We start from the raw sequence: 25,951 nt of genomic DNA, 5'->3' as shown, positions 1-25,951 counted from the left end.
TGCTGGGGCCTGCTCAGCGCTCTAGGCACAAGGAATGGGGAGAGGAGAGAGGGAGCTTTCTTTTGGCTCTCCTGATGAAACTCCAGCTGGCTTTATTTCTGGTTACATCGTTTCTCTGAAATCCCAAGTTGCACACATGAATTTACTACTGTGGGGTTACTCCTTCAGAAGAGGTTGCTACATAAATGCATTTATTTTAATGAGAACACAAGTGCTATGGAAGGATTTGTTCCAAAATCTGGGTAGATTGTCAGAGGCATCACACAAATGAGTGCTAGCCATCCACAGTTGCTGCTGGGTTTGAGACTCAAGTGCTGGGCTATGACTGCTTTTTCAGACCAGGAGCTGAGACTTCAGGGTGGGGTGTTCCACTTCATCCCCACTTATGGGTTCTATGAGATACCTTGGCATAACCACCTGCAAAAGAACCAGGTGCCATCAAAAAACAGGAATGAATGCACTTGTGTGCATCCATGCTTATTTGAAGATAATAGTTTGAATAAAGCTCCAGGACACAATGAAAAGTCACTTAATGCCAAGGAGATTATGATCTATTGGACGTTGAGGCTCATTAATGGGAAGGGCTGGCAAGCTGAGTGAAAAAGTACATTTCCTGAAGCTGAGCTTCCTAAAAAGACACGTATCTGAAGACAGCACATTTTCCTCTGACAGCCCTTACAGGCTGGGATGTAAAGTAGAGGATGGCAGTGAGTCATTATGACCTTTTTTATCCCTTAGTGGATAAGGAAACTGAGGCACAGGCAGCCAATTAAATGGAGATAATCAGTGCATATCTGAGAGCTAGTGTGGAGACACGCAAACTTCTCTTCCAGGCCATAAACATCTGTAGTTAATGACAAAATGTTAATTACTGGCAATCAGCTAATGAGGGTAAAAGCTGAACTAATTTTCTGCTGCCTGAAATGCTACTCTAGATCGTGTTTTGCCCATCAGCTGAACTGCTATTTAAAAAGAGGATGAAAAGGAAAAGAAAAAAGCATTTTGGCACCTCGCTCTGCCTCCTCTGCCAGACCAGATTAGTGCAGGGGGGAAGTTCTCTGGTGGAGACAAGCTCTAGTTCATTTTCCTGTGTCAGGCAGGGAATTGGCTAAGAGCTGAACACGGGGCTCAGAGGCCCTGCTACCCAGCTTTGCCTCCCACTGAGATCAGCTGAAATGACTTTAATACAAGGGTGGAAATTCTGGTTCTTCCTTATGTTCAGAAGAAACTCTACACAACCCTGTTCCCCATAGAAGGACAGGGACAATTTGCTGCCCCTTTTTTTGCCCATCTAGGGACTCAGCCCTACTCAGCTATGGCATGGTCTATATCACTCCCTTCTCGCATTTTGAAGAGGCAGCTGGAGATGACCCTCCTGGAGCAGTAAGCCAGCACGTATTGCTGCTGTGCATGAGTAACCAGCAGCCATTCTGGAGGAGGCTGTGCACTACCGCTGGGCAGAATGATTCATCTCTATGTCACAGACACGGTAGCAATAGCCCTATAACAAAAGGCAGAGCCATGGGGTAATTTGTCATTATGGTGACTATCAGCCTTGGACTGATCAGCCTGGGTGCTCACATCTCCAGTGCCTGCAATAAAACCTCTCTACAACGCCGAGGAGGGAAAGACACCAAGTTGGAGTCACTGAGGATCTGGCCCTAGTGGGGACTCTGAATCAGTATATTGTACCAAGTTTTTGTTTTGGGGTTATGGAGATGAGCTAGGGGGTTTGAGATTAGCCTCGGTGCTGCCTATGATACAGTAAAACCAACTTTGACTGGCACTGTGCTTTACTCTGCCCTGGCACAGTGGTTTTACGGTAGCTCCATGCTCAGGAAGCAGAAATGCCAGGCTGAATCTCAGGCAGGATAAGTAGCTAAATGTCCCTTATTCTCCAACTCAGTTGCCAGGGACAGCTACTTCTGAAAATTGCTAGCTCCAAAATTCACTTTTAAATCTAGTGTTTCAGATCAGTCCCAAGCCCTCACTTACAGCCCATGTCCCAGGGATTTGTCTGTGGCTTCTTTCCTGTGGTCACATCAAACCAGGTTTCTCATGCACCACATCCCAACTGCTGTCCTGCGAGCCCTTCTCCTCAGGCTCGGGGAGCCTGGCACCCAAGTGTCTGCCATGGTCCCCCACTGCACTCCTCCAACCCAGTGGATACCGTCAGGCACTAATGCCAACAGATGTGTTTTCTGCCCAGATACCAGCTGAAGACAACTCTTCCTGATTAAGCTGATTCCCAGCCCTTTGCAGAGTCACCTCCACACTGCCACGATGCTGACTGTCAATCAGCTTCTACTTGCTGGTGCAATTAATTCCATCTCCCTTTGCAGCCCCAGTTCACTGCATGCAGGGACAGCTATCACATTTCATGCTCTAAAGGGCTTAACACGCCACTACACACACATGCATCTACACACCAGCAGGGTGGCCAGCAGGGTGATTGGAAACAGACTGAAGGCACAGGAGGCCTCACAGACAAGGCCACCCTAAATCAGATTTAGGGGGTGAGAGGACAAAGCAAATGTGAGCTGTTCCTGTGCAGAGTGGCACGTCTTCACCATAACACACATATGCCTTTTACCTGGGTCAGGGCTGCATCCATCTCACAGCCCTGTGGGTGAGGGTCACCTGAGCTCTGCATTTTACCACTTGGGATACAGCAACTGCAACATCCTGGTAGTTCTTTTCCCAGTTAAAAGGGACCAGGTGGAGGGGTAACTGGGGGACAACTAATATGTGTAGTGTTTAGCTCCATAAAGAGCATCCTCTGTCATGGCACTAAGACTGGGTGTTGGCTATTCACACTGAGCCCAGCCAGGGTGGATACATCCCACCAGGCAGCATTTCCACAGATGGCTGTGCCAGCTCTGAATCCATGGAGATAAAGTGAGCCCAGGGATGGCTTAAAGAGGGAAAACATTTTGCTACAGAGCCTGGGACTGGGAGACAGCACTGTCGTGAATCCAAACACCAATTCCTCTATTTCTTCTGCAGAACTCTTCCAGTGAGTTCCAAAGCTCCTCAAATTCAGCACATTTCCCAGCAATGCCACCACCCCCTCGGCTAATGCCATGGAAAAATACTTCTAAACTACTGCTGCCAAAAGCTCTCCAGTTGACTGTAGTGGGAAAATCCTACAGGTCACTTTAGCGTATGATATTCAGGCTACATTTTACAAATGTGCTCTCTCTGACTCAGCTCGGAAAGAGCAAATGAGATGTGTGACGCGTGCAGGGGTTGCTGCACCTCTCGCTTCTCCTGCATTAACACAACATGGCTGGTGCACCTGGTGCTGCAAGATCAAGTCAATAGCTACTACAGTTATTATCTTTATTAATCAATAATAATATCTTTATTTCCTCTTGTGGGGCTTCCCAGCACATCCTTTCTTATTTATCCTCTGTCTTATTTACATCCCGAGCTTGCAATTAGATCTGTGTGAGTGGCAGTCGGCACTGACCCAGGTGACAAAACCCAGCCACGCTCTTGCAGGCAAGTCCCTTTCAAAGTAGGGACAATTCGACTGACTTCAGTCAGCCTGCCTGTGAGGAGGGAGCCCTGTGGAGCCACGGCCAAAGCCATCAGCTCCTGTAGGCAGCTCTGTTTGAGCTGAAAGGGCTGTAAGTACCTAACATCCCTCCAGGGAGACACTGAGACATCTGCAGCAGCTGCAAAAATACATAAAATGAGGCAAGGGTAATAGTGGCTATCTTGGGCATTTGTGCCTGTGCCTCCTTCTCTCAGTAGTTTGAGGGCTGTGTAATTGTCAATGCCTTTACCCTGATATTTCCCTGGGGAAAAGGAACAGCACAGTGTCCCCAGTGCCCAGGCAGGAGCTGGTGTGCGGGCAGAGACTCACTGGAGGACACATAGGAGGTCTTTGCAGAGATCTATGCCACAGGCTTCCAAATGCCAGGTGAGAGGTTTCACATTGGCACCATCCTTCTTTCCAGCCTATATGTCCCTCCATGGCTTTGCATTCAGCCCCCTTCTAATGAAACCAATTGGTCCTGCCCTGCCTGGCAACACCCCCTCAAAAACCACGGCAAATTCCTGAGCTAACCCACATTTTAGCAATGAGAAGCAACCTCTCCACGAAAGAGTTCTTGCTCTTAGAGAGAACAAAACTCGTTCTGCCTAATTGCTCCTGGCAGCGCACTCTGCCGTAATGAAGGCGGGAGCACAGTGGCAGGGGAAGGCAGTGCTACTCCTTGCCAGTGAGCCTCAAAATCCATCCTTTTGTGCTAAAAGCACAACACTTGCTCCTTCAAGTCACTTATGCTGTGGAAAGCAGAGCCTGCTTTGAGCCCAAATCTGCCTTGCACACACCCCTGGCTCTGAATGCTGGGACGAGGCTCATCTCGCTTTATTTTTAATCCTATGAAAGGCCTAAAATACGTCACAAGTGAGGATTTGTATTGTGGAAAGGCTTTTTCACAGACACTTTGGACTCTCTTTCATGCACCCAGAGGGTTTTGCAATAGTTAATTTTGCCTCCCAGCTCCTGGGAGGGAAGGAGGAAGGGATGGAGGGAGGTGTTACTATTTGCGGTTTGCCAAGAGGACTGTGAGGTAGATGGCTGAGAAATAAAGTCTGTGGCCTGATGGTGCTTCCTTCCTTCTCACCCACAGGCACAGTGACGTTTCACACTTCTGCTTGGGTCTGGCTCTCTGGAGGCCTGGTAGCCGTTCCCTAATGCCTCTCCTTTCGCAACAGCTTATTTAAGAGTCAGAGCCAGTGCCACAATTGGGAAAATGGGTCCTCTGCAAAACAGTAGTGTAGCAACAAACACCGCACAGAGACTAGGAAAGCTGACCCTGTCCAGGGACAGAGAGGCTGGTTATGGCACTTAATCCAAACTCAGTGTAGGAGAACAGGAGGGAAATTTTAAAAGAGGAAATTAGTAGCTATTTAAAGGAGTATCAACCAATCATTTTACAATTTTGGACGCTGAAGGTCTGATTTTGGTTAAATAAAGGACTTTGCAGGCACAAAACCAAATAGGTCTCAAGTAGCCTGGATTTGAGGACAGGCTAGAAATTGGTCAAGATTTCCCAGTCATCCCCCGTGCAGGCATGCTCTGGGTCTGTCCTGAGCAAAAGCAGGTAGGGAAGAAAGTCACAGCCTGCTGGTGCTGGGTATGCTTAGGAGACACAGAGGTTTCCTGTGGCAACCAGACCTGTCCAGGTGAGCCCATGCTGCCTGTCCAGAGCCACCCTCTTCAGCTGGCTCCTCTACTGGGGCAGGCTGCATTTTAGCATCGCTTTTTCCCTTGGCAGAACAGGACCAGACTTAAAACCTTTCACCTGCTCCCAGGAGGGAGAAAATAAGCAGCATTTAAACGCATGCTTCAGGTATATTTCAGCTTTTGATAGCTGAACCCTGCAGACACAAAGAGCCATCAAGGAGCAAACAGGGAAGCTATTTTCCCTTGAAAGAAGGTGCTGTAGTGAGGCAGGGACATAGCTCTTTTTTTCTTTCTTTCAGCATCACAAATGAAATCCATTAAGCAGTGATGAGCAGACGGCACTGAAAACAAACACCAAATTAAGCACACCCACTCCAAGTGAGAGGTTTTGCTTGCCTTCTCCACCCAAACTCCTGCTGGGGAGGAAGGTGAAGATTAAGGGAGGTTACCCAGCAAGACCATTTCTGGAGGCTGGGCTGGGAAATGGGAGATGTGCAGATGATGGGGATGTGCCAAAGGAGAAAGAGTCCTGTGTGAGGATGATCACAAATGTGGTGACTGCAGTACTGAGCTTGGAAGGGGTCTGGGAAGTGGAGGTGTAAGAGAGGTGCTTTCTCATTCGTGGCTGCTTTCCCCTATTTGTTCTCTGATGAAGAAATGGCAGCAGCAGTGCTGGGACAGGCACAGACACACAGTTTGTCCAGGCACTCCAGGGTCTCATAAGTGACACAGGCTTGGAGGACACTATTTCCATCTCTGCTGGGAGGGAGGGGATGAGGAAGTGGAGGCACCAAACCTGGTCTCATGCTCACCAGAGGGAGCTAAGGGGACATTGGAGTGTGGCTTTGTCCCCAGTCTCACTCTGCTGCTAGAAATTGGTCAAGGAATTGCTGTTCCCAAGGAGGACAGAAGGGACCTTCTGCCCAGGTCAGAGCACCAGATATGAAGGAGAGAGGAGGAAAAAGGAGAGGTATGCCTGGAAACAAGTAGAAGAGTGAGAGGTGGGGAATCAGCTGGGGGCCACGAGGTGGAGAGAAGCAGGATGATATGGGAGATTGGTGGTGATGCAGGGATAGAGCCGGAGCCATGTCAGAGGTACAGGTAAGGCAGGTGGTGGGCATAGACAGCACATCTATCCAGGCTTTTCGAGCCCAAATTTTCACTGGTTCTATGTTAATTTGATCTCAAAAGTGCAGCAGGTGAAGGACAGCAATACCAACCTCCCCAACTTGAGTGGAGAGCACAGGAACCTCCTGGGCATCAGTCATGTGCCAACTGCTGAGCCCAAAATTTGCTTTATCTCACTGGGCTGAATATAGAATAATCCCCTTGAAATTGCTGCAGTATATCTTCAAATGCCTTATACTTCATTGTTGCTAGAAGGGAATTGGTATCTGGATGCAATTCTATGCACAGTTTATGCTAAGTCTGTGCTGCCATCTTCCCCTTGCCCTTTCAGGTGTGCTGCCCTGCCCCTTCACCAGTGCTGTGTTGGTGACCAGGTGGTCAGATGGGGGAACTGATTCAACAGAAAGTCAATCAAAAATTTTAAAAAGTTGATTCTTGTTGGATCAAGTCCCTGGCTGCATAGAGAGTGGTGCTAGAGCTTGGAAACAGTGGAAATGCAGAGCTGAGATTGCTGCTCACTATAGCTGCAAGGACTGGCTCAGCTTGCTCATGACCACACATCACCAAGAGACTGGACAGTCACTCTTACCCTGAAGAAAGGTCTGTAGATAAGACTTCACCTTCTTTCAGTGACACCAACCTCTTCTTCAACTTCAGTGACACCTTTTTCTTTCCCATGGGAATGTCTCTGGTACTCCTGGCTGAATTGCTATGCAGGGAGACACCACAGTGGGAGGATACAGTTTCTGAACTGACCTTAGCCTGACTATGCTCACCGTGGATATTTTACCTTCCAGCATTGCATGTCTTGTTTCATGCAGCCTTAACCCAGAGCAACTCATTTGTGCCAGCCATGCCCCCCCTCCATCCAGTCCCCAACAAGGTGTCAGTCTTCCTTAGCAGAGGGGTGTGGGGTTTAGCTGATATAATTTCTCCAAGTAGTCTGGCTGAATACATAGTCCTGGTGAAGCAAAGGCATTCCAGGCCTTGGCTCAGTGTTGTGAACTGGGGCTCTCGTGCTGGCAGGGCCCTCCTGCTGGTATCCCTGATCTCAGGCAGGGTAGGGGCTCCCTGAGGTCTGAGCTCCTGAGAGTTTTCTCTCAGGAAAGATGCACAGAAATACTTATCTTCATACTATGATCAGCCCAGCTCCCTCTCTAGAGGGGATCTCTGACTTAGAAGTTTCAAGGAGATCTAACTCCTCTTTATTATAAATATCCAGACATGTCAGTGTCAGAGGGAGATGCATCCCTCTTAATCCTTCCCAACAGCATTAACTAAACAAATCATGAAGAAATTAATTAAGCAAAAGAAAAAACATATTGAATATCTAGGAAAATGTCTTGACATTGAGTTGCCTTACGATAATCTCTTAAGGACTTGGGGGTGCTGGTGGTACTCCTGGCATATGGAAACAGGTGTAGAAAAGCAACAGAGAAAGCAGTGAGAGCAATGTGTAGGTACTGCAAAGTACAAACGAGGAAGGAAGCAACAAGCCTTTGATATCTGCGGCACTGCTGGAAGACGGATAGATTCAGCCAGCTTGGATTTTAAAAAATCCCAATAATGTAAATTCCTTAAGTACAAGCCAAGCCTATGAATAAGATAAATCTCTTAGTCACTTTGCCAGTGATATCCTTCTAATCTCGTCCTTCCTCAACGATGCTGCTCAGAGAGTGAAACACTTAGCATAAATGGGTTTGCTGCTCAGAGCAATCACTCATGCCTCCCACTCTGACCTCAGGATTAGAGAAGTCCCCTGGATTAAGGATGTTACTATTTAGAGTCCAGGGTGAACCAGCTAAGCACAGGCTCAAGGGAACCTTCAAGTGATTGTAAGAGAGAGAAAAAAAGAGATGGAGAGGCGAACAGGAGGCCACCACTATCTCAGGGAATTGCATGTCACACACTGGTGTTGAACTGTACTTAAAATGCTTACAAAGAGAAATGACCCAATAACAAGAATTATCAATAACGCATGGGAAAATAACAAACAGTAACTCAAAGGCCAACCAAGCCAACTTTTTCTTTAAAAAATAAAAATTACATTGAACTGCTGGTGCTGTTTCCAGAGATGCTGAGTGCCTTGGTCCCCAGCAGACATCTCTGTCTGCTGAGTAGGCCCAGCAGTTTGAAAGTCAGAGCCAAGGGCTGCTGAACTGTCCCTCCCAAAATAGAGATTGGAAATTACCTGCTGATTAAAATGTGAGCTGAGAATCAGAGACGGATCCTCCATGCTCCTGAGCCCAAGAAGCATGGTGGAGCCATTTACACCCAAATGAGGAGAGCCTCAGCACCAGCTCAGATTTCAGACAGACTTCAGGCTACTTCATGGAGGTGGAAAGATCATTTTGAATGCCAAAAATAGGAAAACCATGTCGGTTGATCCAAATTACATCTAAGACCATGATCAACCATTTGCCTTTTGCTTACCGTTCCCTTGTATCACAGACTCATGCGAGAACTGCTCTCAGTACTACTTAGGTAGCATATATGGTAGTAAAGTATGTAATCCCTTAAAATACAAGAGCTTCCCTTACAATCTGTGCCAGTGTAAACCCAGACAAATATTTAATACATTCTTATCACACCAACGGGAAGTAGTTTTATCATCTCTGACAGACACATGAATTTCCAGGAGCACCTGTCACACGTTTACTACATCAGTCCCCAAGAATGGCTCCCTTTCATTATTTCTCTATGGACACTCCCTCTGCTAATGCTCTCCCCTCCCCATGGGAGAGTTTCCAGCACCAATTCCAGTCGGATATTGGAAAAGGGAAAATAGGAACTTCTCAGAAGCCAGAGTTTCAGTGTTTTGCCAGGAGAAAGGTATCCTCATGCAACTTCTGCCTAGGTTTGCAGAACAGCATTTCTGGGCTTTGATTAATTAAAATACAGCACGTCTTGCACAACTTTTGAACTCTATTTCTGTAAAAGATACGTGAGGCAGCAGGCTGTCTGTCACATTATGCATGTCCCCTGTGCCAAGACTGTAGTTTTCTATTTGACTGTAAGTCATCCATTAGATGTAAGACAATTATTATTGTTTTTTCGTGAGTCATTTTTCTCTCAGTAATTAGTAGTTGTCAGTTCAACTCAGCCCAGTGCTGATGTAACTCAGTGACTTCAAAGCTGTGTTTAAAGTCTCTTTTCTCCCACACAGCAGCTCACCACAAACAGTATCACTTTTCCTGCCTCGTCCACTGGAGCTGTGTTGCCCCATGGAGCTGTGTTGCACCCAGCCAGGCCAGCAACAAGAAAGGTTTGCTGTCTGAGCACAGAAGGGACTGCCCAACAGGAGAAGAACTTGGCCAAGAAAAGGCAGCTCACCTCCTTGACCCCACTTTATTGCTATATGCTTCAAATCCTGGCTGCGTCTGTCTTGCTATAAAAATGTCAGACTGTCTCTAACACTTATTTTTGCTCACCGCTTCAGCATGGCCTTACTTGGCAACTTCTCCCATCTGTTTACTACTCTTCAATGTCGTGCATGCATTTCTGAATTGCTGTTTACTTATAATAATGTGAACAGTCAGCATTTGCAGAGCACCTAGCTTTGAAGTGGTTTTAGTGTTTTATAGTTGAACAAGGATCCCTTACAGTATTCCTAGAAGAAAGTGAAGATCTCCAGTCCTGCTTCATGGTGGCATGAAAGGGTCCTATGTATCACTACAGGTGAATCCAGGTCCAGAGAGACTATATCTAGATGTAGCAGCTATATGAACACTGGATGTCCTTGTCCCCGTATAATCGATGGAGGTCTAGTCAATGTTGACAGCAGAGCCCCAGGAGTGAGTCAGCTGAGCAAATGTAGGTGTCTAGCTCTCCAGCTCCACTGACTGTATTGACTAGGGGCACAATTATCTACCTCAAGAAGTTTTCCACTAAGAAATAATTGCGTGGGCATGAGTCAAGCTCTTGATTTTTCACTGCCTAGACATCCAGTCCACATGCAGACACCTACGTTGTGACACTCACATTGAGGTGTCTGCAATTCAGAGCTGTGTCCCACCTTGGTGATGTGCCCAGAATCACGGCTTATTTACAAAGCTCAGCTCCTTGGTTGCTGTTCATTCCCTTTCATCCACTTGAACTGGAAGAGAGACCTCCTCTAATCAAGCCAACACTATAGGGGAACTGCTCTAAAAGTGTCCTCTTAGAGCCAGAGAGCAATCCTCTACCTTGGTTGGGACCTGTAATCAAGTGACCAAGCTGCCACCTTAATTCTAAAATCTGGGTTTTTTTAACACTGATCTCTAAGTTAGCTCTCATCTGAGAGGACTGTGTTTGCTGCTCAGTTCCCCACACCATTCTGTCTATTTCTTTTTCTCTAGCAGGAAGGCAAACTCTGGCTCTGCAGAAAGCAGAGATGCTCCCCTCCGAGCACTCATGGAGGCAGGCCATGTGGTTTTCCTCCATACCACACTGTGCTATTTGCTTAGAGATCTTCTAATATGGGGTGAATACCACCCTCCCCGGGAACTTTTCTTTACCACTTGTACCATCCAGCAAGGGCTCACTACCATTTCATGGTCACAGCTCTGACATCCTAGTGTCAGAAAGTGCTCAAGCCTAAATCAAGTTCTGAAACATCCTTGTATCTTGGATCTTTCCAGGTCAGCCTGCTTTCATGACCTGGTGAACTTCCTGGATGGTTGGTCAGATGGAAAGATCTTTTTCAGTGGGTGAACATCAAGCACTGATAAGAGGACTGAAACAACAGAAGACATGCAGGCCTGATCTGTGAGCCACTGTGATTCAGCACAATTCTCATACACTGCTAATCTCCACACTGCACTGGACATGCCATGCACATACTTCTGGGAGGAACAGCCAAAGTGTAGATCTGTAACTAGAAATGTACCAGTAGCAGCAAAGAGTAGTCACATTCCAAAGGAACACTTTCCTCACAGGGACATCCCTGGATGGGGGAGCTCTTAGCTGCTGCTGTGTTGTGTTTCCAATCCTGTAGTGAGCTCAGCAGAGTCCTCCGGGAAAGTGCCTCGCAGCAGCTGAAACTCTGCTGCATCTGCTCCACAGCCCAGATGTGCACCATGCCATCAATCTGCCCTCTGCAGGAAAACGTGACCCTCAAATGACCATTTAATCTCCTTCTCAATCCAATTTGGCTCAGCCACGTGGCATCTGCTTTCTCCCACGCTGCCACAAACACACATACAGCCAGTCCCTGCTCCATAGCGAGTGCTGGGATCAGCACACGCTGCGGCAGTGCCTGAAGGCTGACTGCTGCCTGGAGATCATGAAGAACCTCCAAAGACAGAAGGGTCATGGAGTGTGCTGGTGGGAACCCAGGTCCCTGACCCCCATGAAGCTCTGACCATCTCATAAAAGCCCTGAAGCCCAGAAGCAGAGCAATGCACTGCAGAAACCTACCTCCAATGCTGCTGTGCGTATTTCAGGAGTGAAGGAAAACAGCTCAAGGCAATGTAGACACAGTGATTTAAAAGGAAACAGATTAAAGACGGTCACATGAGTGCAGATGTGTCCCAGCAGTTGTGCCATAAGCATTGACAGGTAGATAGGTATCTTGCAAAAATCCCTCTCTCTCCCTTGACAAGATATAAATCACAGGAAGGGCTATTATTCATGCTGCAACCCACCCATTACACTTGAAGCTGTGTCAGAGAGTACCAAACAGTGTTGTCTAGAAGGACTTGTGGGTTTTACCTCACCCTGGGAACAAATACCACAGGGCAGTCTGAGAAAGGGGACTCGGTGGGTGGATATTTGTTCCAAAAACACGGTTAAGGCAGGCCAAATGGGAAGGATCTGGATGGTTTTCCCAATCTCTGTGCATTTGTGCAGCCTCCTTTTGACTCATGAGTATATCCAGCATACAAATAGCTAAGGACCTTAGGAGCATTTACCTAGGGGTAAAGACCTTGGCCTGTACTGGTGGTTGGTGAGTGTATGAAAATGCAAAACAGCTGTCAGTGGAAGTGAGTTTTGAACTCCAAGTTGTTTCATTTCCAGCTGAGCACATTTTCTTTTATTTTACAGGATACAGAGAGAACATACTCTCTTGTGCCTAAGCACCACTCCTTGTCTCTGCAATACAACAGAACAAATAGCCTAATCAGGCCAAAATGCAGAGCATGCTGAAAAACTGGGAACATTCAGGATGTAGTTAAGAGAAAGTGGAAATCTCCCCTGTAGCCCAGGAGGGCTGGTATTGCTGCTCCTATCACATTGCTTAGGAGTAGAGGATTATCTGGTGAGAAAAGACAGAGAGTTACATTCTCCTGTTGGAGACACATCACCTGGAGAGGGATAAGCTACAGATCCCTGAGCCCCATTTGAAGGAGACACAAATGTGGAGAAAAGCTGAACTGGGATACAAAGAAAGAAGGAGCTGATGAATGCCACTGGACTTTTTTGGTGGCAGTGGGATAGTCCGTGGGAACGAATGAGTGAGGTTCCATGAGGTACAACATGGCCTTGTGCTGATCAGAGAAGCAGAGCATGTGTTTTCCAGCCTCGTCTGCCCCAAGATCATCCCCCTGCATCTTCTGTTTCATCACAGAAACCCAATCTCAGTAGCCTTCTCACATCTATTACAAGGAAAAATAGCTGGATCCAACCCAAACAGAAAACAGAGCCACGCTATGGTAGCAAACCTCCTGCCAGCTTCAGAGATTGCGACATTTGCCCCATATGTTTCTGATCCTCCCAAACACACGCAGAGCAGCTCAGTTACACACACACACATTTGTATGCCTTTGCAAATAATCTCTGATGTGGGGCCTCTCAGACTGCTCCTTAGAAATCCATAAGCCTGTAGCAGTCCCTGCATCTCCTTTGGCTTACTACACCAATAAGAACTTCTGAAGAGTCCCAGCAGCTTAGCTCGCTTTCCTACTGACAGATGCACTTTGGATGCCTCTGATCAAAATTCCTCCTCTTGTTAAGTTGCACAGAATTATTTCTGATATTCTCTCTGCCATTCATTATCACTTAACTGATCTACAATTGTTCCCCTGGTCACCTGGCTCTCCAATCCAGCTGAGTTTGCTACAGTGATGGAGTGACATGTAGGATTCTGCAGGCTTGGGGAAGAGGTGCTGCCATCAACTACCAATTACCAAAGACACTGGTCCAGGCTTTCAAGCCATCCCAGCTAGTGCTGCATCAACCTCCTTTATGTCTGTGCTGCCTGAAGGGCAAGTACCATTCAGCTGTGTGTGACTGCCCCTTTGGGAAGTGCCCTTGAAAGAGGCCGACTGAAATAACAGATCTTGGACTGGAGTCAGTGGAGAAGCCTCTAAAACTTTTACTATGCAGTTCCTTTGTTTTCCTAAGTGTAAGTGTACTGTTTTCTGAAATACTCTGGTACTGCACTCAAACTTGCTAGCTCAGCTTCTGCTGGCAGATGGATCTTTTTCTTGTCTTTTTGTAAACAAAATTAAGAACAAAGACAACAGCAAAACCAGAAGTTCTCAGAGCAATGGACCCAAACAACGGGTAGGTTCCCCCTGAATTGAACATGGGAGTAAAGTGGCTTTTTTGATATCTAGTAATTGTGGACCTGTTATGAAAATTCCCTTCCATGGCACTACAAACCCAGTATGGGGGGTATGCCCCCTTGGCCACACATTTTCATGCAACTCATAAGAGCTTAGGAGTTCTGCAGCCTTTATTTATCAAAGGTGGTTGAATTTGGCAGAGAAGTTTAAATGGCACAGAGTGTATCTTGTGGACATAGAACTGACATGGAGAACTATTGATGCTAGGGAAGCAAGTAAGAAAGAGAGAAAAGAATATTTTTCCGTTTTATTAAAACTCATCTTGGGACAGGTTTTGAACAGCTTTCCAAGCAAATTACTTGAAGCCTGAAAGTAAAAATGGCCTGTAGAAAGGAGAATGGCTGTAAGCTTCCAGAAAGCAGCAATTGAAACATAATGCTTCTGTTTGTTACAAAGAAGCTAATGGAGGTTTTCGCAGTAATTAGACATTGTATAATAAATTTCAGTTATATTGCACATTTTTGAGGATTCCTAATTTTTCAAAATCTGCTTTTGTAAAGTTGAAAACCTTAGTTACAGATCTCTTTTTGCTTATCCTTCTGTTCAATTTAAGCAGAAACAGTTCTTGCTCAATCAAGCTTTTCTACCACCAGCATTTCTATAAGACTCAGATTTGACATGGTATCACCTCTTGGAGGTTTAGTGATTATTGGATCAAGAAGTGTCCTGGCTATGACAAAGAGAAATATCTGAGCCTTTACTATTATTAGCAATGTTTGTTCTCATTCTTCAAGCTATAGAGGGGCAGCTATTTTCCCTTGCTATTTATCTGACTACCATTATAAAAATCTCAGCCCCTGTGAAAATCCATCCTGGGGAATTAGAGCAGACATTTAATCCTATCTTTTGCACAACTCTTTCTAAAATCACTGTAAAAGCTAAGGGGAGATCTTACTGCTATCTTCAGCCACCTCATAGAAAGGTACAGCAAGAAAGCCAACTCTTCTCCAAGCTGCATGGTTACAAGACAAGAGGAAACAGATACAATTTGAAACATAAGAAATATGATTATAAATAAAAAATAGAACCCTCATATTTTCACCATAAGGGAGGTCAAACATTAAACCAGGGCCAGAGAGATGTGTGGAATAACTGTCTTTGCAGCTATCCAGCTCTGGATATCTGGGTATCTGATCTGGTCAGATCTGCTTGAGTGAGCATTGAACAAAATGACCTCCTGAGGTTTCTGCATCCAAAATTATTCTGAGGTTGTGCGATTTTGTTTGATCTGAGCTACTCAGAATTGTCACCATCACCTGACATTTGCATCACCTGCCTGAGCACACCTTCAAAGAGATGAGGCTCTTGTCTGGTATCACCAAGAAAAAGGTGAAAGAAGAAATCTTATGAATAGATGTAGGTTGGGAAGGCCAAGGACCCTCCTGCAGATTTCACACATCTGCAAGAAGGGCAAGAAATTAATCATAAGGAGTGGGAAAGAGAATTACGATGGCAGCTGCGCCAGGTCATGACAGTTTAGCAAGCTGGACTCTATGTAGGATTCCTCACTGCAGGCTATGGGGGCTGTAGAAATGTTTTTCTTAGAAATTATGTAGCCATCCCATGTATGAAGAAAATTTTCCAAATGTGGGTTAAATGTAGGTGACAGCACTTCTGATCTCATATGTCAGAGGAGGCTATGAACTGTGTTTTTCCTAACTAGCTGAATCCCATGAGTGTTTTTCCAGGCTGAAAGTTTCTTCCTTTTAATCTGATGTGGAATAAAACTGTCTTCAAACACAGAACTTCTTCCATGAGGGAAATCTTCTCTGCCAGCTAGCCCAAGGGTTTTTGAAGCTGGTTTCTAAGGATGCACAGAGTACACAGGACTTTCTGTGACAGAAAAGACAAAAGTTGATATGCAAAGACAGTTTCAGTTCTCTTGTTTCCCCAGATTTTCTCCTTGGGCACTGCAACAATTTCCCATTGCTGGGAGATCTGAAAATCAAGATGGGATATTTCTTCTCCAGTCCTTGCACAGCTATTAACCTTCAAGCAGGAATTTCATTCAGGGAACTTATTTCACTGCTATTATAGAGAGGCTCAGACTAGACTGGCCCAATAACTCCCTCTGGCCCTAAATCTTGTACGATTGCATGTCTCTTCAATGTTAAGGAAATGTTGGGTTTTTATGTCCTAAATGTGAACTCTTTAGGGCAAGAAAAGCCTTTGTTTCACTTCTTGGTGCAATGCTTGACATACTGACATCCTGTAAAGGTTACCATAGTATTAAAATAAAGAATGGTCTAGAGGCCAGAAGCACCCATAACTCTCCTTCTGCCTCTTGTGCAAACCCTCTCTTTAATTACTTAACTGTTATTTCTCTCCGATACAGTATTTTATTATTACCTACTTTTCTTGAATGCTCATCTGATCCGTCTTAATGTTCTTTTAATATCACTTGGAATGGGATAATAATATTCTTGTACTTTTCCAGCACTTTAAATCCTGACATGTCCTAGTGTGCTTAACAAGGAGAAGAGGGAAGTGCTTCATTCATCAGACAGTGCAAGGTCATGCAACATATGAGACAAGCTGAGAAGAACACCTAACACAACTAAAAGCAGTGGGGTGTTTGGAGGGGCAGCTTTAGCCCATCACCCCCCAACTTGCAGAAAGTGCAAACCACCCATTGAACTTTAGTTCACCACCTGAATGAAATTGCCAGGGTAGGTGCTGATGTGATGTGGGTGAAGTGTCAGCGGGATTCCTGTGTGCTGATGCTGTGTGTTATGTCTTCAACAGATTCTTCCACACAGCTTTCTTAGCTCTCCCAAAGAATGAGAATTGGAGTGAAAAACAATACAGGACCTGTCTTGGTAAGGACAGGGAACACTGATGGGCAGGGACATGCACGTGGAAGTTCTTGGAAAACCACTTCTTCCATCAAGATACCAGTCAAAGAAGTGATCTGCTTGGTTTTGACTCAAGGGAAGCAGGGCAATGCCTATGCTAGGAAGTTGGAGAAAAAGGTATCACAGAAATGAAAGCAAGAAATGAGAATATGAGCAAGTATCTGTTATACCCTAAAGTAAGCAAATGAAGACCTAGGCACAACATGAATACACAACAGGGAAATGAGAGAAAAGAATCTCAAGGTGAGGGTAGGGTTAATGCCCAAGTGACAGTGCTAGTAGAAGAAGGTGGAGGAAATGTGAGCCACCCCATCCATAAAGTGATTGCAGAAGCAGGAGAGAAGTGGGTGATGGGGGCAACATTTCAATCAGGACTGGCTACAGCCCTAAATCTGTCAGGAAAATCATATTCAGCCTTGCTGAGAGTGGCTTTAACTGGGGCAGAGAGCTGACACCTGAACTGAAGTAATGAGGATCCATTTGCTCCTCTTCCACATGGCTGTAAACGGGCAACGACAGGACCAGCCCCAGCCATAAGCCTTATCTATGGCAGTCAAGGGATCCTTTAAGAAAAGCACAGCGGCTTCTCCAGCCTTTTCCTCCCAACTCTCCTCAGGAGGCAAGGCAGAAGAGCTCAAATCATTAATGACCTCAAAGATTCAACAGACTTAATGCTTAGTGCATCTGCAGGCCCTCCTGGAAGTGCCTGCTACTGAGGAAAAAGGGATGCAATTCAGTAAGGCCAAATACAGCTCCTCCACTGAGAGAGTAATGCCAAGTGCATAGAGTCAGAATGGATAACTGCCCAAGGAGCAGCTCTGAAGGACAAAGAGACCGTACTGGATCATGAGTTGAGTAACGATCAATAATCTTCTGCTGTTCCATAAATAAATAAATAAAGCAAACATTACCCTGGAATGGATGACTTCTGTTACTTGTTAAACAGGATTCAAGACCTTTCTGCACTGCTCACCACTGACAAGGATTCAGCTGGAGAATTGTTTCCAGTGCACTTAAAGCAAAATATGGACCACTTGGGGAGAGTCCAGAGGATAACACCAAGGATGATTAGCAGTCTACAAAACAGGTCATAAAAGCAAAGGCAGAATTGGAATTGTTCAGCCTAGAGAAGAACAGGGAATGTTATGGCTTCAGTTGCCACCTGAACTTGTGAAGTCCTGAAAGGGTGAATTTTCACTGTGTAGCTACTGGAAATCACCTTCAGTTACTTACTTCTTGGAAAACAAGTAAAGGTAAAAATAATCTGTTGTCCTCCTAATGGGAGGGCAAGAAGAAATGAGCTGCAGCAGGAAAGACAGATTCTCCAGCCATGCTCATCCTTAAGAACTGGTTAGATCAGCCTCAGGATTTTGGATGGATGGACTCATTCTCTTGAGACCTGGGCATGATGCTTGGGCATGATCAGTGCATGGATTAAGAAACAGAAGCTAAACCCACATAGTACCCGGGGTTACAATGGCAGTCACAAGGAACAACTTGACAGAGGATGCAGCCACAGGACTCCCTTCAGGCCATGAGGGCAAACACCTACAAATGTTTAATGCACTATAAACCTTAAAGGTGCCTCTAACACTCATCTCTTAGCTAATGGCACAGACTTTTGCGTGGGAAAGGTGACCCCATGGCCTTATCTTAAATGTAAACACACTGTCAATCAAGCAATCCTTGGTAAACTTCTGCTAAAAGCGACATGCAAAGACACTGCAAAGACAATAGCAGTCTTTGGCCTCCAAACTGGTGGACTATCAAGTTTATTTTCTCTCCTGTTCTACAAAATTGTTTTTTCTGTGAACCTGCTGGTCTAAATGCCTGTGATTCCATAGTAAAAAGTAAGTCTGACAGTCCAATTCTCCAACCATAATGGAAGTTTGCCAGGAAGTTCTTCTACAGAGGAAACAAAACTTTTTCAGGGTTCCTTTCAAGATTGAACTACCCCATCCTCCACGGAGGTTACACAGTTTTCCCCAAGCACAGCCTGGTTTCTCCAACAAACACAAGGCACTAGATATAGGAAAGACTAAAATAATACGTAAACCATATTTTTGCTTATCATTCTCCCATTCTGTACCATCCCATCCCTCACTCTCCACACAGGGAAGCAGGTTAAACTTATGCGACTTTTTTGAGTCATGTCATCAGTGTTCAAGCTGCACACAGAGAAGGCTTGGATATGATGGTAAATAGGCCATAGGAGAACTTGTGCAGAGTAGAACCAGATAGGATGGGTGGGGCCAAGATCTGATGCATGAATTGACTTTAGCCAAGAAGAAGGGAAAGAAGAGGAGGTGAGAGAAAACCACCAAAGACTGTAAAGGAGAAATGACATGAGAGAAGAAAATACGTGTGAGGATTTCAGGGTATGGGCCCTGTCACTGCAATCAGTCTGCCCACCATGACTTTGCCTTATCACTTCTCACAGTGGGGCATGGGGGGCAGCCCGTTTATTATCTACATACATTTTCAGGTCTTGCTGTTATTTTCTTCATCAGAAGAAAGTCATCACTCATCACTCTTTGCTGCCAAGAATGTAATCTGTTCTACTGCAACCAGTGATAAATCAGAAAAGGATAAAAGGTAGGTTGTGAAAAGATGGGGGAAGATAAGAAAGTCTTCGGCATCAAGCAATTCATTTTAGGTAAGCAATCCTGATTAACAAAGGAAAAGGAGAAAGATAAAAAGTTAACAAGCTATTCTGTAAGTCTGGTTTCCCATGGAAACCATATGATGATGGGGTTGTTCTTTTTTTGTCTGATGGGATACACATTCCTGTTAAAGCAGTTGTTCCATCTGAAGCTTTGTCCTCCATGTCCTGCAGTGTCTACCACAGACAGTGCTATAATCTCTCCCACAACAGGACATTTCTAGCTTTCCTCTTCTTTATCCAGCTAGTTTTCATGAAACTTACAGGAATTTAATGCCTTTCAGATCTCTACTCTCTGCCAAATCTGGCTGAAATTAGCCAATCGGTTGAGGAGGGCTGATGAGCATAAACTGTAACAGCTAACACCACCACATGGCTTTATTCCTTTAGCAATCAGCTAATAAAAGGATGGGATGGCCACAGATATGAACCAGTAACAATTGTAGTTACTCATTATCTTATTATCTTACTCCAGCCTAGGAGTGGTGGAGACACGTGCAGCAGACGCATAGGACACGCAGAATCACATATTTTTGGTACAACCACATTTCTGACTTCTGGACTGGGTCAGCCTTGAATGGAAAAACACAAATGTGAGCAAAAGGCGGCCCTTGCCAGGAATGAATTTTTGCTTGAAAGACAACCTGAATGCAATTCAGTTTTGTATGAACAGAGCCCTTCCAGGAGCAAGCGTTGCCTTTGTGGAAATAACAGAGACTCTACAGATGCAAACAATGGAGCTACATGCTTTTGCATTGCTTGTTCTGTCACTAACTGACATCAGCCACTGGTAATCATGGCCTGAAATGTATATTTAAGAAACAGTGACATGAACACAGACAAGTTCCTTCATGAAGCCTTTTATATGGGGAAAAGTGAAAGAAAAGAAAAACTGCTGCTCAGGCCAGCTAGTAGCACCGAAATAAATGGGTCAGGCATCAGAGTTTCAGCAGGCACAGAAGGTGAAAACCCTGTCTTCTGGAGCAATTAAAAGTCAATGGGATTAGTGGCTTTCACTATTATTTATAGAAACCCTGCTGTGTGCACAACATTACTGAAATACAGGGGTCAGGTCCCTGCTACTGGATGCCTACACTTTTGCTGTTGAAGTTAATGGGAGCTTTGCCAATCAACTCTGTAGCAACAGCATCTAAATCTAAAATAGACGGCATCCTGGGCTTCATTCAGTTGATGGCTCAAGCAAAGCTTTTGCCAAAGCCAAGAATGGTCTGCCTACACAGCACAGATTTGATCCTGGGACAGATGAAACAGGAGAGCTATGGAGGCATTAAGATTCAAAGATGGGAAGGCAGAGAGGTGGACTGAATGTCACAGGAAGCATCTTCTCTTCCTTTCTGTCATAAATTACAATATACAGATTGAAATCTAAACAGCTGCATCCCAAAATCTCTTAGTCTTTAGTTTTAGCAGGACTGGCTGTTTTCCAATGAATGATTCTCCTTCTAACACCAAGTTAATGAACCCTGTGGGAACACACCTATGAAAGGACATGGATGGGAACCCTGCACTGTCATTCTGTGAGTCAATGTTTGAAAAGAGCATCCTGACTGTCTAGCCAGTTTGGACAGACCCCTTGAAATACCAGCATCTCCATTCCCAAGTTTTCCTGGCTTTGCACATGGTTGTGATGATGGCTGCACAGTTGTTTCTTCTTCCACTCATTCATTATCACACCTGTGCCCTGCATTATGCCACAGCCTGCCTCTTTTTGTCTCACTCCAGAAAACAGGTACCTGAGTCTCCTTGATCTTACAATGTTGTAAATCAGAAACCAGGCATCCCGGAGATCTGCACTCCTCTGTGCTGCTGAGAGACCAGTCTGTAGAGTGGCAATATTTTCTGGCTTAGCTCATGCCTTTTCTGCAAATCCTACTAGGCAGGGGGCTAAAGATGCTTTTTGCCTGTGCCTGGAACAGGAATGGGGCTGAGATTCTCAGTGGTTATTTCAAGCAACACATGCTAATGACCAGCCGTTCAACAGTACTGACCATTCACTGATCCTACATAGGGCCTCCAAGAATGTGTGTTAATCCAGACTGAGTAATTTAGGCTCAGCTTAGCTCTAGAGAAGTCCTGAACACGGCAAGTGCCTTGATGATGAAGACATTACATTACACGTGCATGAAATCCAGACATGCACCTGCAGAGGAAGATCCCACTGGTTACACACAAGAGGCTGGTGAGCTGTGGGGCTAGAGACCAGCCCCAAGGTTTTGCTCCTCTTCAGTCTTACCCTGATCTCTAGATTGGCTTCAGATGTGAAGTGTGAATATTACTTTCAGAAGTGTTATCATTAATTGTTCTGACACTAAGTAGTCTTAATAACCACATGGCTTTACAATCACTCATTAAACTTTAGCTCCTTGTCTTGCTGATGTCCTGCAGCAAGGAGCTCCACAGCCTAATTACATATCACATGGAAATGTATGCCCTAATATCCATTGTAAATTGTCTTCCCTTCCAATTTCCTTGAAGGTCTTCATGTTCTCATATTAAGGAGCTGGTGTCCCAAAAGTCTAGAGGGAACTTTGGTGGGAAAGATAGTCTATTTTCAAGCATTTCTATCGAATACTGAGCTAAGTCCAAGCCTGCGAGCAAAACAGTCCACAGACTGTTCTCTCTGATCCTCCTTATCCAACCAAATCTATCTGCACTGACTTTTCAAATCTCCATCCTTACAGCATCTTTCCTCAGAACAGAGAAATAGAGAAATGCAGACTGAAACTGATAGGGAAGAAAAGATGTACACACACTCTAGCTGACAATCTAACAAGCAATCCTTGAAATATATGGATTTCCAAATTATCTCAGTTTTATTTAAGAACGCTTTTCTATTTATTTTCAGCACAGCTAGCATAACTTCTGAGATCCCAAACTCCACAGTACTGCTAACTTCTTGTGACATGGGCAAACAGTTTATCCGCTGATGTGAAGGGACTTTTCACCCATATTTTTTCCTGCTCATCTCCACAACTTGCTCTCAGCTTGGAATCGTACCAATACTGTGAAACATTTGTGAGAGCAGAGCTCATCTTCATTTCTTTCTCTTGCAGAACATTGTCAGAGATCCAGGAAAGCAGATAAAATTCTGCAAACACTTAGCACTACCCAAAACAGAAGAAAATACTCCAGCATTTTTCTTTCTTGCTTTCTCTCCAGAGCTTTGCCGTTCAATCCATAGTCTCAGAATTTCCTGACACAACGGTGCGGGATGTTCAGTCATTGAAACCTTTGAAAATGCCAAGCAAGTCCCTGAAAGGCAATGCCATTACCAAGTGCAGAGTTCAGTCTCTCAGCTTTCATGATGTTAAGCTCTCATTTCAATGAAAGCAGTTGCCTTTTTCAGCTGCCAGACCTGAGAAGAGCTTGCTGGTCGTGCCCTCAAACGGGAGCCCAGATGCTGTGATCCCCTGATCACCAGATCCACTCTTTCTTGTCTGCAACCCGCGTTTCTCTTGAGTAACATGCAAGGATCAGAACAGTTTCACAATAATGAGCTTTCCTCCTTCCTACGGTCCTCAGCACATTTTTAAATGAAAGAAGCAGCTTACCCATAAGAGCCACAAACACACACGAGGAGCTTAAGATATAAGCAATTCAGTAGCCTGAAGTATCATGCATGTTGGGCAATCATAAATTTAAAGTGAAAATCCCTACTGATTTTATTTTGCATTATATACTAAGTAAAACCTATTGCAAAGCCAGATTACTAAGAAACCTTTTTGGCTGTTATTTTGGTTGGGGTTTTTTATATTGAAACAGGATTAAAACTTCTTTTGGAGACTCACTGTCATTTTATCTGGGTAAATAAGCTTAGAGTACCTAACAGTCAATTTATAATGATGGCTTTTGTTCTTGGTACTGTAATGCAGCCCTGCAAATTTGCCCACAGCTGCAGCAGTTTCAGATGGTTTTGACAGGTAAATAAAACACTGTTTATATCTGTCATTGTCATTAATCTACAGAGTAAAGAACTAGCAATTATATTTTGTTTCCAAGCAGATAAATTTTCATACTGATCTTGGCAGAGGTGGTAGAGAATAATGTGCATCTATGACTTTTATAGTTGTGAAAGTCCAAAACACGAAGAGTCTTTGCTCAGCTGTTGAGTTGGAAAACAAATGGGAAACAAAGACTAAACCAGTAATAACCACCATAATAACAAAGAAAAGGAATTTGGGATTTAGCCCTGTTGGATTTTTATTGACATAAGGGCCAAGTAAACCAAAGTACAGGTCTTGACATCATCTGCACCAATTCAGCACTCAGTTATTCTGAAACGCACTTCCAGGAAGCTGTGTCAGGATCTGGGGATCTGGCTGTGCTTTAAAACCTCATGATTTGGGCCTCCATAATATGCTTCCCAGCTGCTGCAGGGCAAAGGGTTTTAGATACTTCTCAAGCTATGCTGGTGAAGAAAAAATTATTTACAGAATAAGGTAAAGCTCAAGGACAAGTGGCAGAATCCAGCCATAAGTGTCTTATTATATTGGTCAGAAACTGTGAGAAGCAAAAAAAAGAGAAATCCTGGTGAAACTCTATTAGATGCCAGTCACGTCTGCCCAGCTTCTCACTCAGGTAGGCTGGCAGATGGTCAGCAAATAGTCTCACTTTTACAATGCAACCTACACTGGTTTTCAGTGTGAAAATTAGCATCCAATTATTTTCAAGCATTAATGTTCTCCAAGGAAGCGAGCTACCTTTATTTTAATTCTGCTTAGGTTCTATTTGCTCTGACACGTAAGCCAATCTTGCAGGTGCTACGTCTCATGTACAGAGGCAGAATGGCAAGCCAGGGAGGAGTACTAGAAATGTGGAATAATGCAAATTCCCAGGGAGTGAATTGCATGGCTTCCAACTTTTAGAAGAGACATGAAGAAGACAAATAAGTGAGGAAGGCATACGATATCTCCAAAAAAGAATTATTTTCCCCACCCCCATCTAAAATCCTATGATCAAAACTGTCTCACAGCATAAACCATTAGAGATGGCTACTGAGAACCGAGTTGTGACCTATGGGTCCCTTGGTATGACACATCCAGCAAGGCTGTGCATATTGGGATGGGTTGATGGCAGGCCCTGCTTCTCCCAAAGAAGAATGGAAGCCTATTCTGCACCTCCCAGCCCCCATCACCACCATCCTTGGACCAGCATAAGGGAAGGCACGATCACTGCATTACAGATGTAGGTAGCTCTGGGAAAGGCAGGATGTGTGCCAGAGCGTGGCCACTCTCAGATGAGAACTAGCTTTCCTTAGCAGAGCACACAGGTCTGTGAAGGGGAAAGAAGACATGGGGCAAACCCCATTCAAGATTTCAATGTATTACCTTACATGCCAGAATCTGTGCCCAAAATGGAAATAGTATCAGTAGAGTCAAACCTCTTAACCCTTTCCCATGCAAAGATCCCCTATTAAGACAGTTAATGGGACTATCCCAAGCAGTAAAGTTATCAGTATATATGGGCTTGATCCCACAGAGGTCTGCAGCTTTCCTTGTCACCTGCAAGCCATGTCATGTTAGGTACAAATGTTGCTGGATACATCACTATAAGGAAGTTGCCAGCCCGAAAATGCATGAGCTGCTTTTAATTGTCATTAAATATGGAGAATAATGCCCCAAGGTGGCATCTTATGTTCTAGCACAGTTGCATTTGTTTCATTCTCCTGTGTGGTGTAGGGAAACTTCACTGCCCTAACCTCAGTCTGTTCCAACAAGCATCTCAAGGCTCAAGCTTCAACAGCTACAGTTGTAACCAGACGGTTTTCTCCTCCAGCTAGTGCAACTGGGAGCATGGGAGCAGTGGAGCACCTGCAGAGCTCCTACTAGCTGTCCCCTGGGAACCACTGAAGTGGAGCTGTCTCCTGCCACATGTCTTTGTACAGACTGAAGCTGTATTTTTAAAAGCAAACAGCACATTAAACTCGTCCTTTGCATCACTTCTGGTATCATTGCAACTGGGCACCCACAAAGCAAGGAAAAGCCCCCCTTGCTGAGCTCCACTCTGCTTCGTGAAGGCGTCAGCGCATCCCTCCCATGCCACAGCTGTACAGCTCTGAGGCTGGGCATGGGCTCCCGGGGCAGGACTGCTGGGCAGCAGAGAGGGATGGAGCAGGCCTCCACCCCACACTTCCCGGGGAAACACTACCGAGGTGCAAAATCCTAAAGCCCAGGGCCTGGGCAGAGGGCAGAGTCTCCATGGCTTTCGGGTCCTGCTCCGAGCACCAGTGACATCCCTGCAAGCATCAGGCCCCGCGTCCCGCAGGCTGGGGCATCGCTTCCATCGGTCCCCCCGCCCCGGTGCCCACCGCCCGCGGCCGCTCACCTGCTCGGGCCCCTGGAAGCAGATCCTGCAGAGCGGGGTGCGGATGCCGCTGTCGACGCTGCTGCCCAGCGAGTATCGGTCCTCGGCCTTGCCCTTGCCGAAGTCATCCGAGGAGGTGCTGCTGGGCAGGGAGGCGGGCGGCTCCCCGGCGGGGCTGCCCCACTCCTCGGCGGCCGGGCTGCCCGCGCCGCCGCCGCCGCCCGCCGCCGCCCGC

At 45.4% G+C, this 25,951-nt stretch overlaps 1 protein-coding gene across 1 annotated transcript in view; it reads right to left on the bottom strand.

Moving 5' to 3' along the window:
- The window catches only part of MARCH4 (membrane associated ring-CH-type finger 4), a 99,073-nt gene that overhangs the window by 70,865 nt on the left and 2,257 nt on the right, over window positions 1-25,951 (bottom strand). Inside the window, exon 2 of the mRNA XM_027637266.1 lies at window positions 25,738-25,949. Coding sequence (XP_027493067.1) covers window positions 25,738-25,949 — 212 coding nt within the window. The remainder of the gene's footprint in view (window positions 1-25,737; window positions 25,950-25,951) is intronic.

The sequence above is a fragment of the Corapipo altera genome, unplaced genomic scaffold (assembly GCF_003945725.1).
Source record: "Corapipo altera isolate COAL_440 unplaced genomic scaffold, ASM394572v1 45, whole genome shotgun sequence".
NCBI classification, from domain to species: domain Eukaryota; kingdom Metazoa; phylum Chordata; class Aves; order Passeriformes; family Pipridae; genus Corapipo; species Corapipo altera.
The sequence above is the reverse complement of the archived record's forward strand: the minus strand, read 5'-3'. Positions and strand labels throughout refer to the sequence as shown.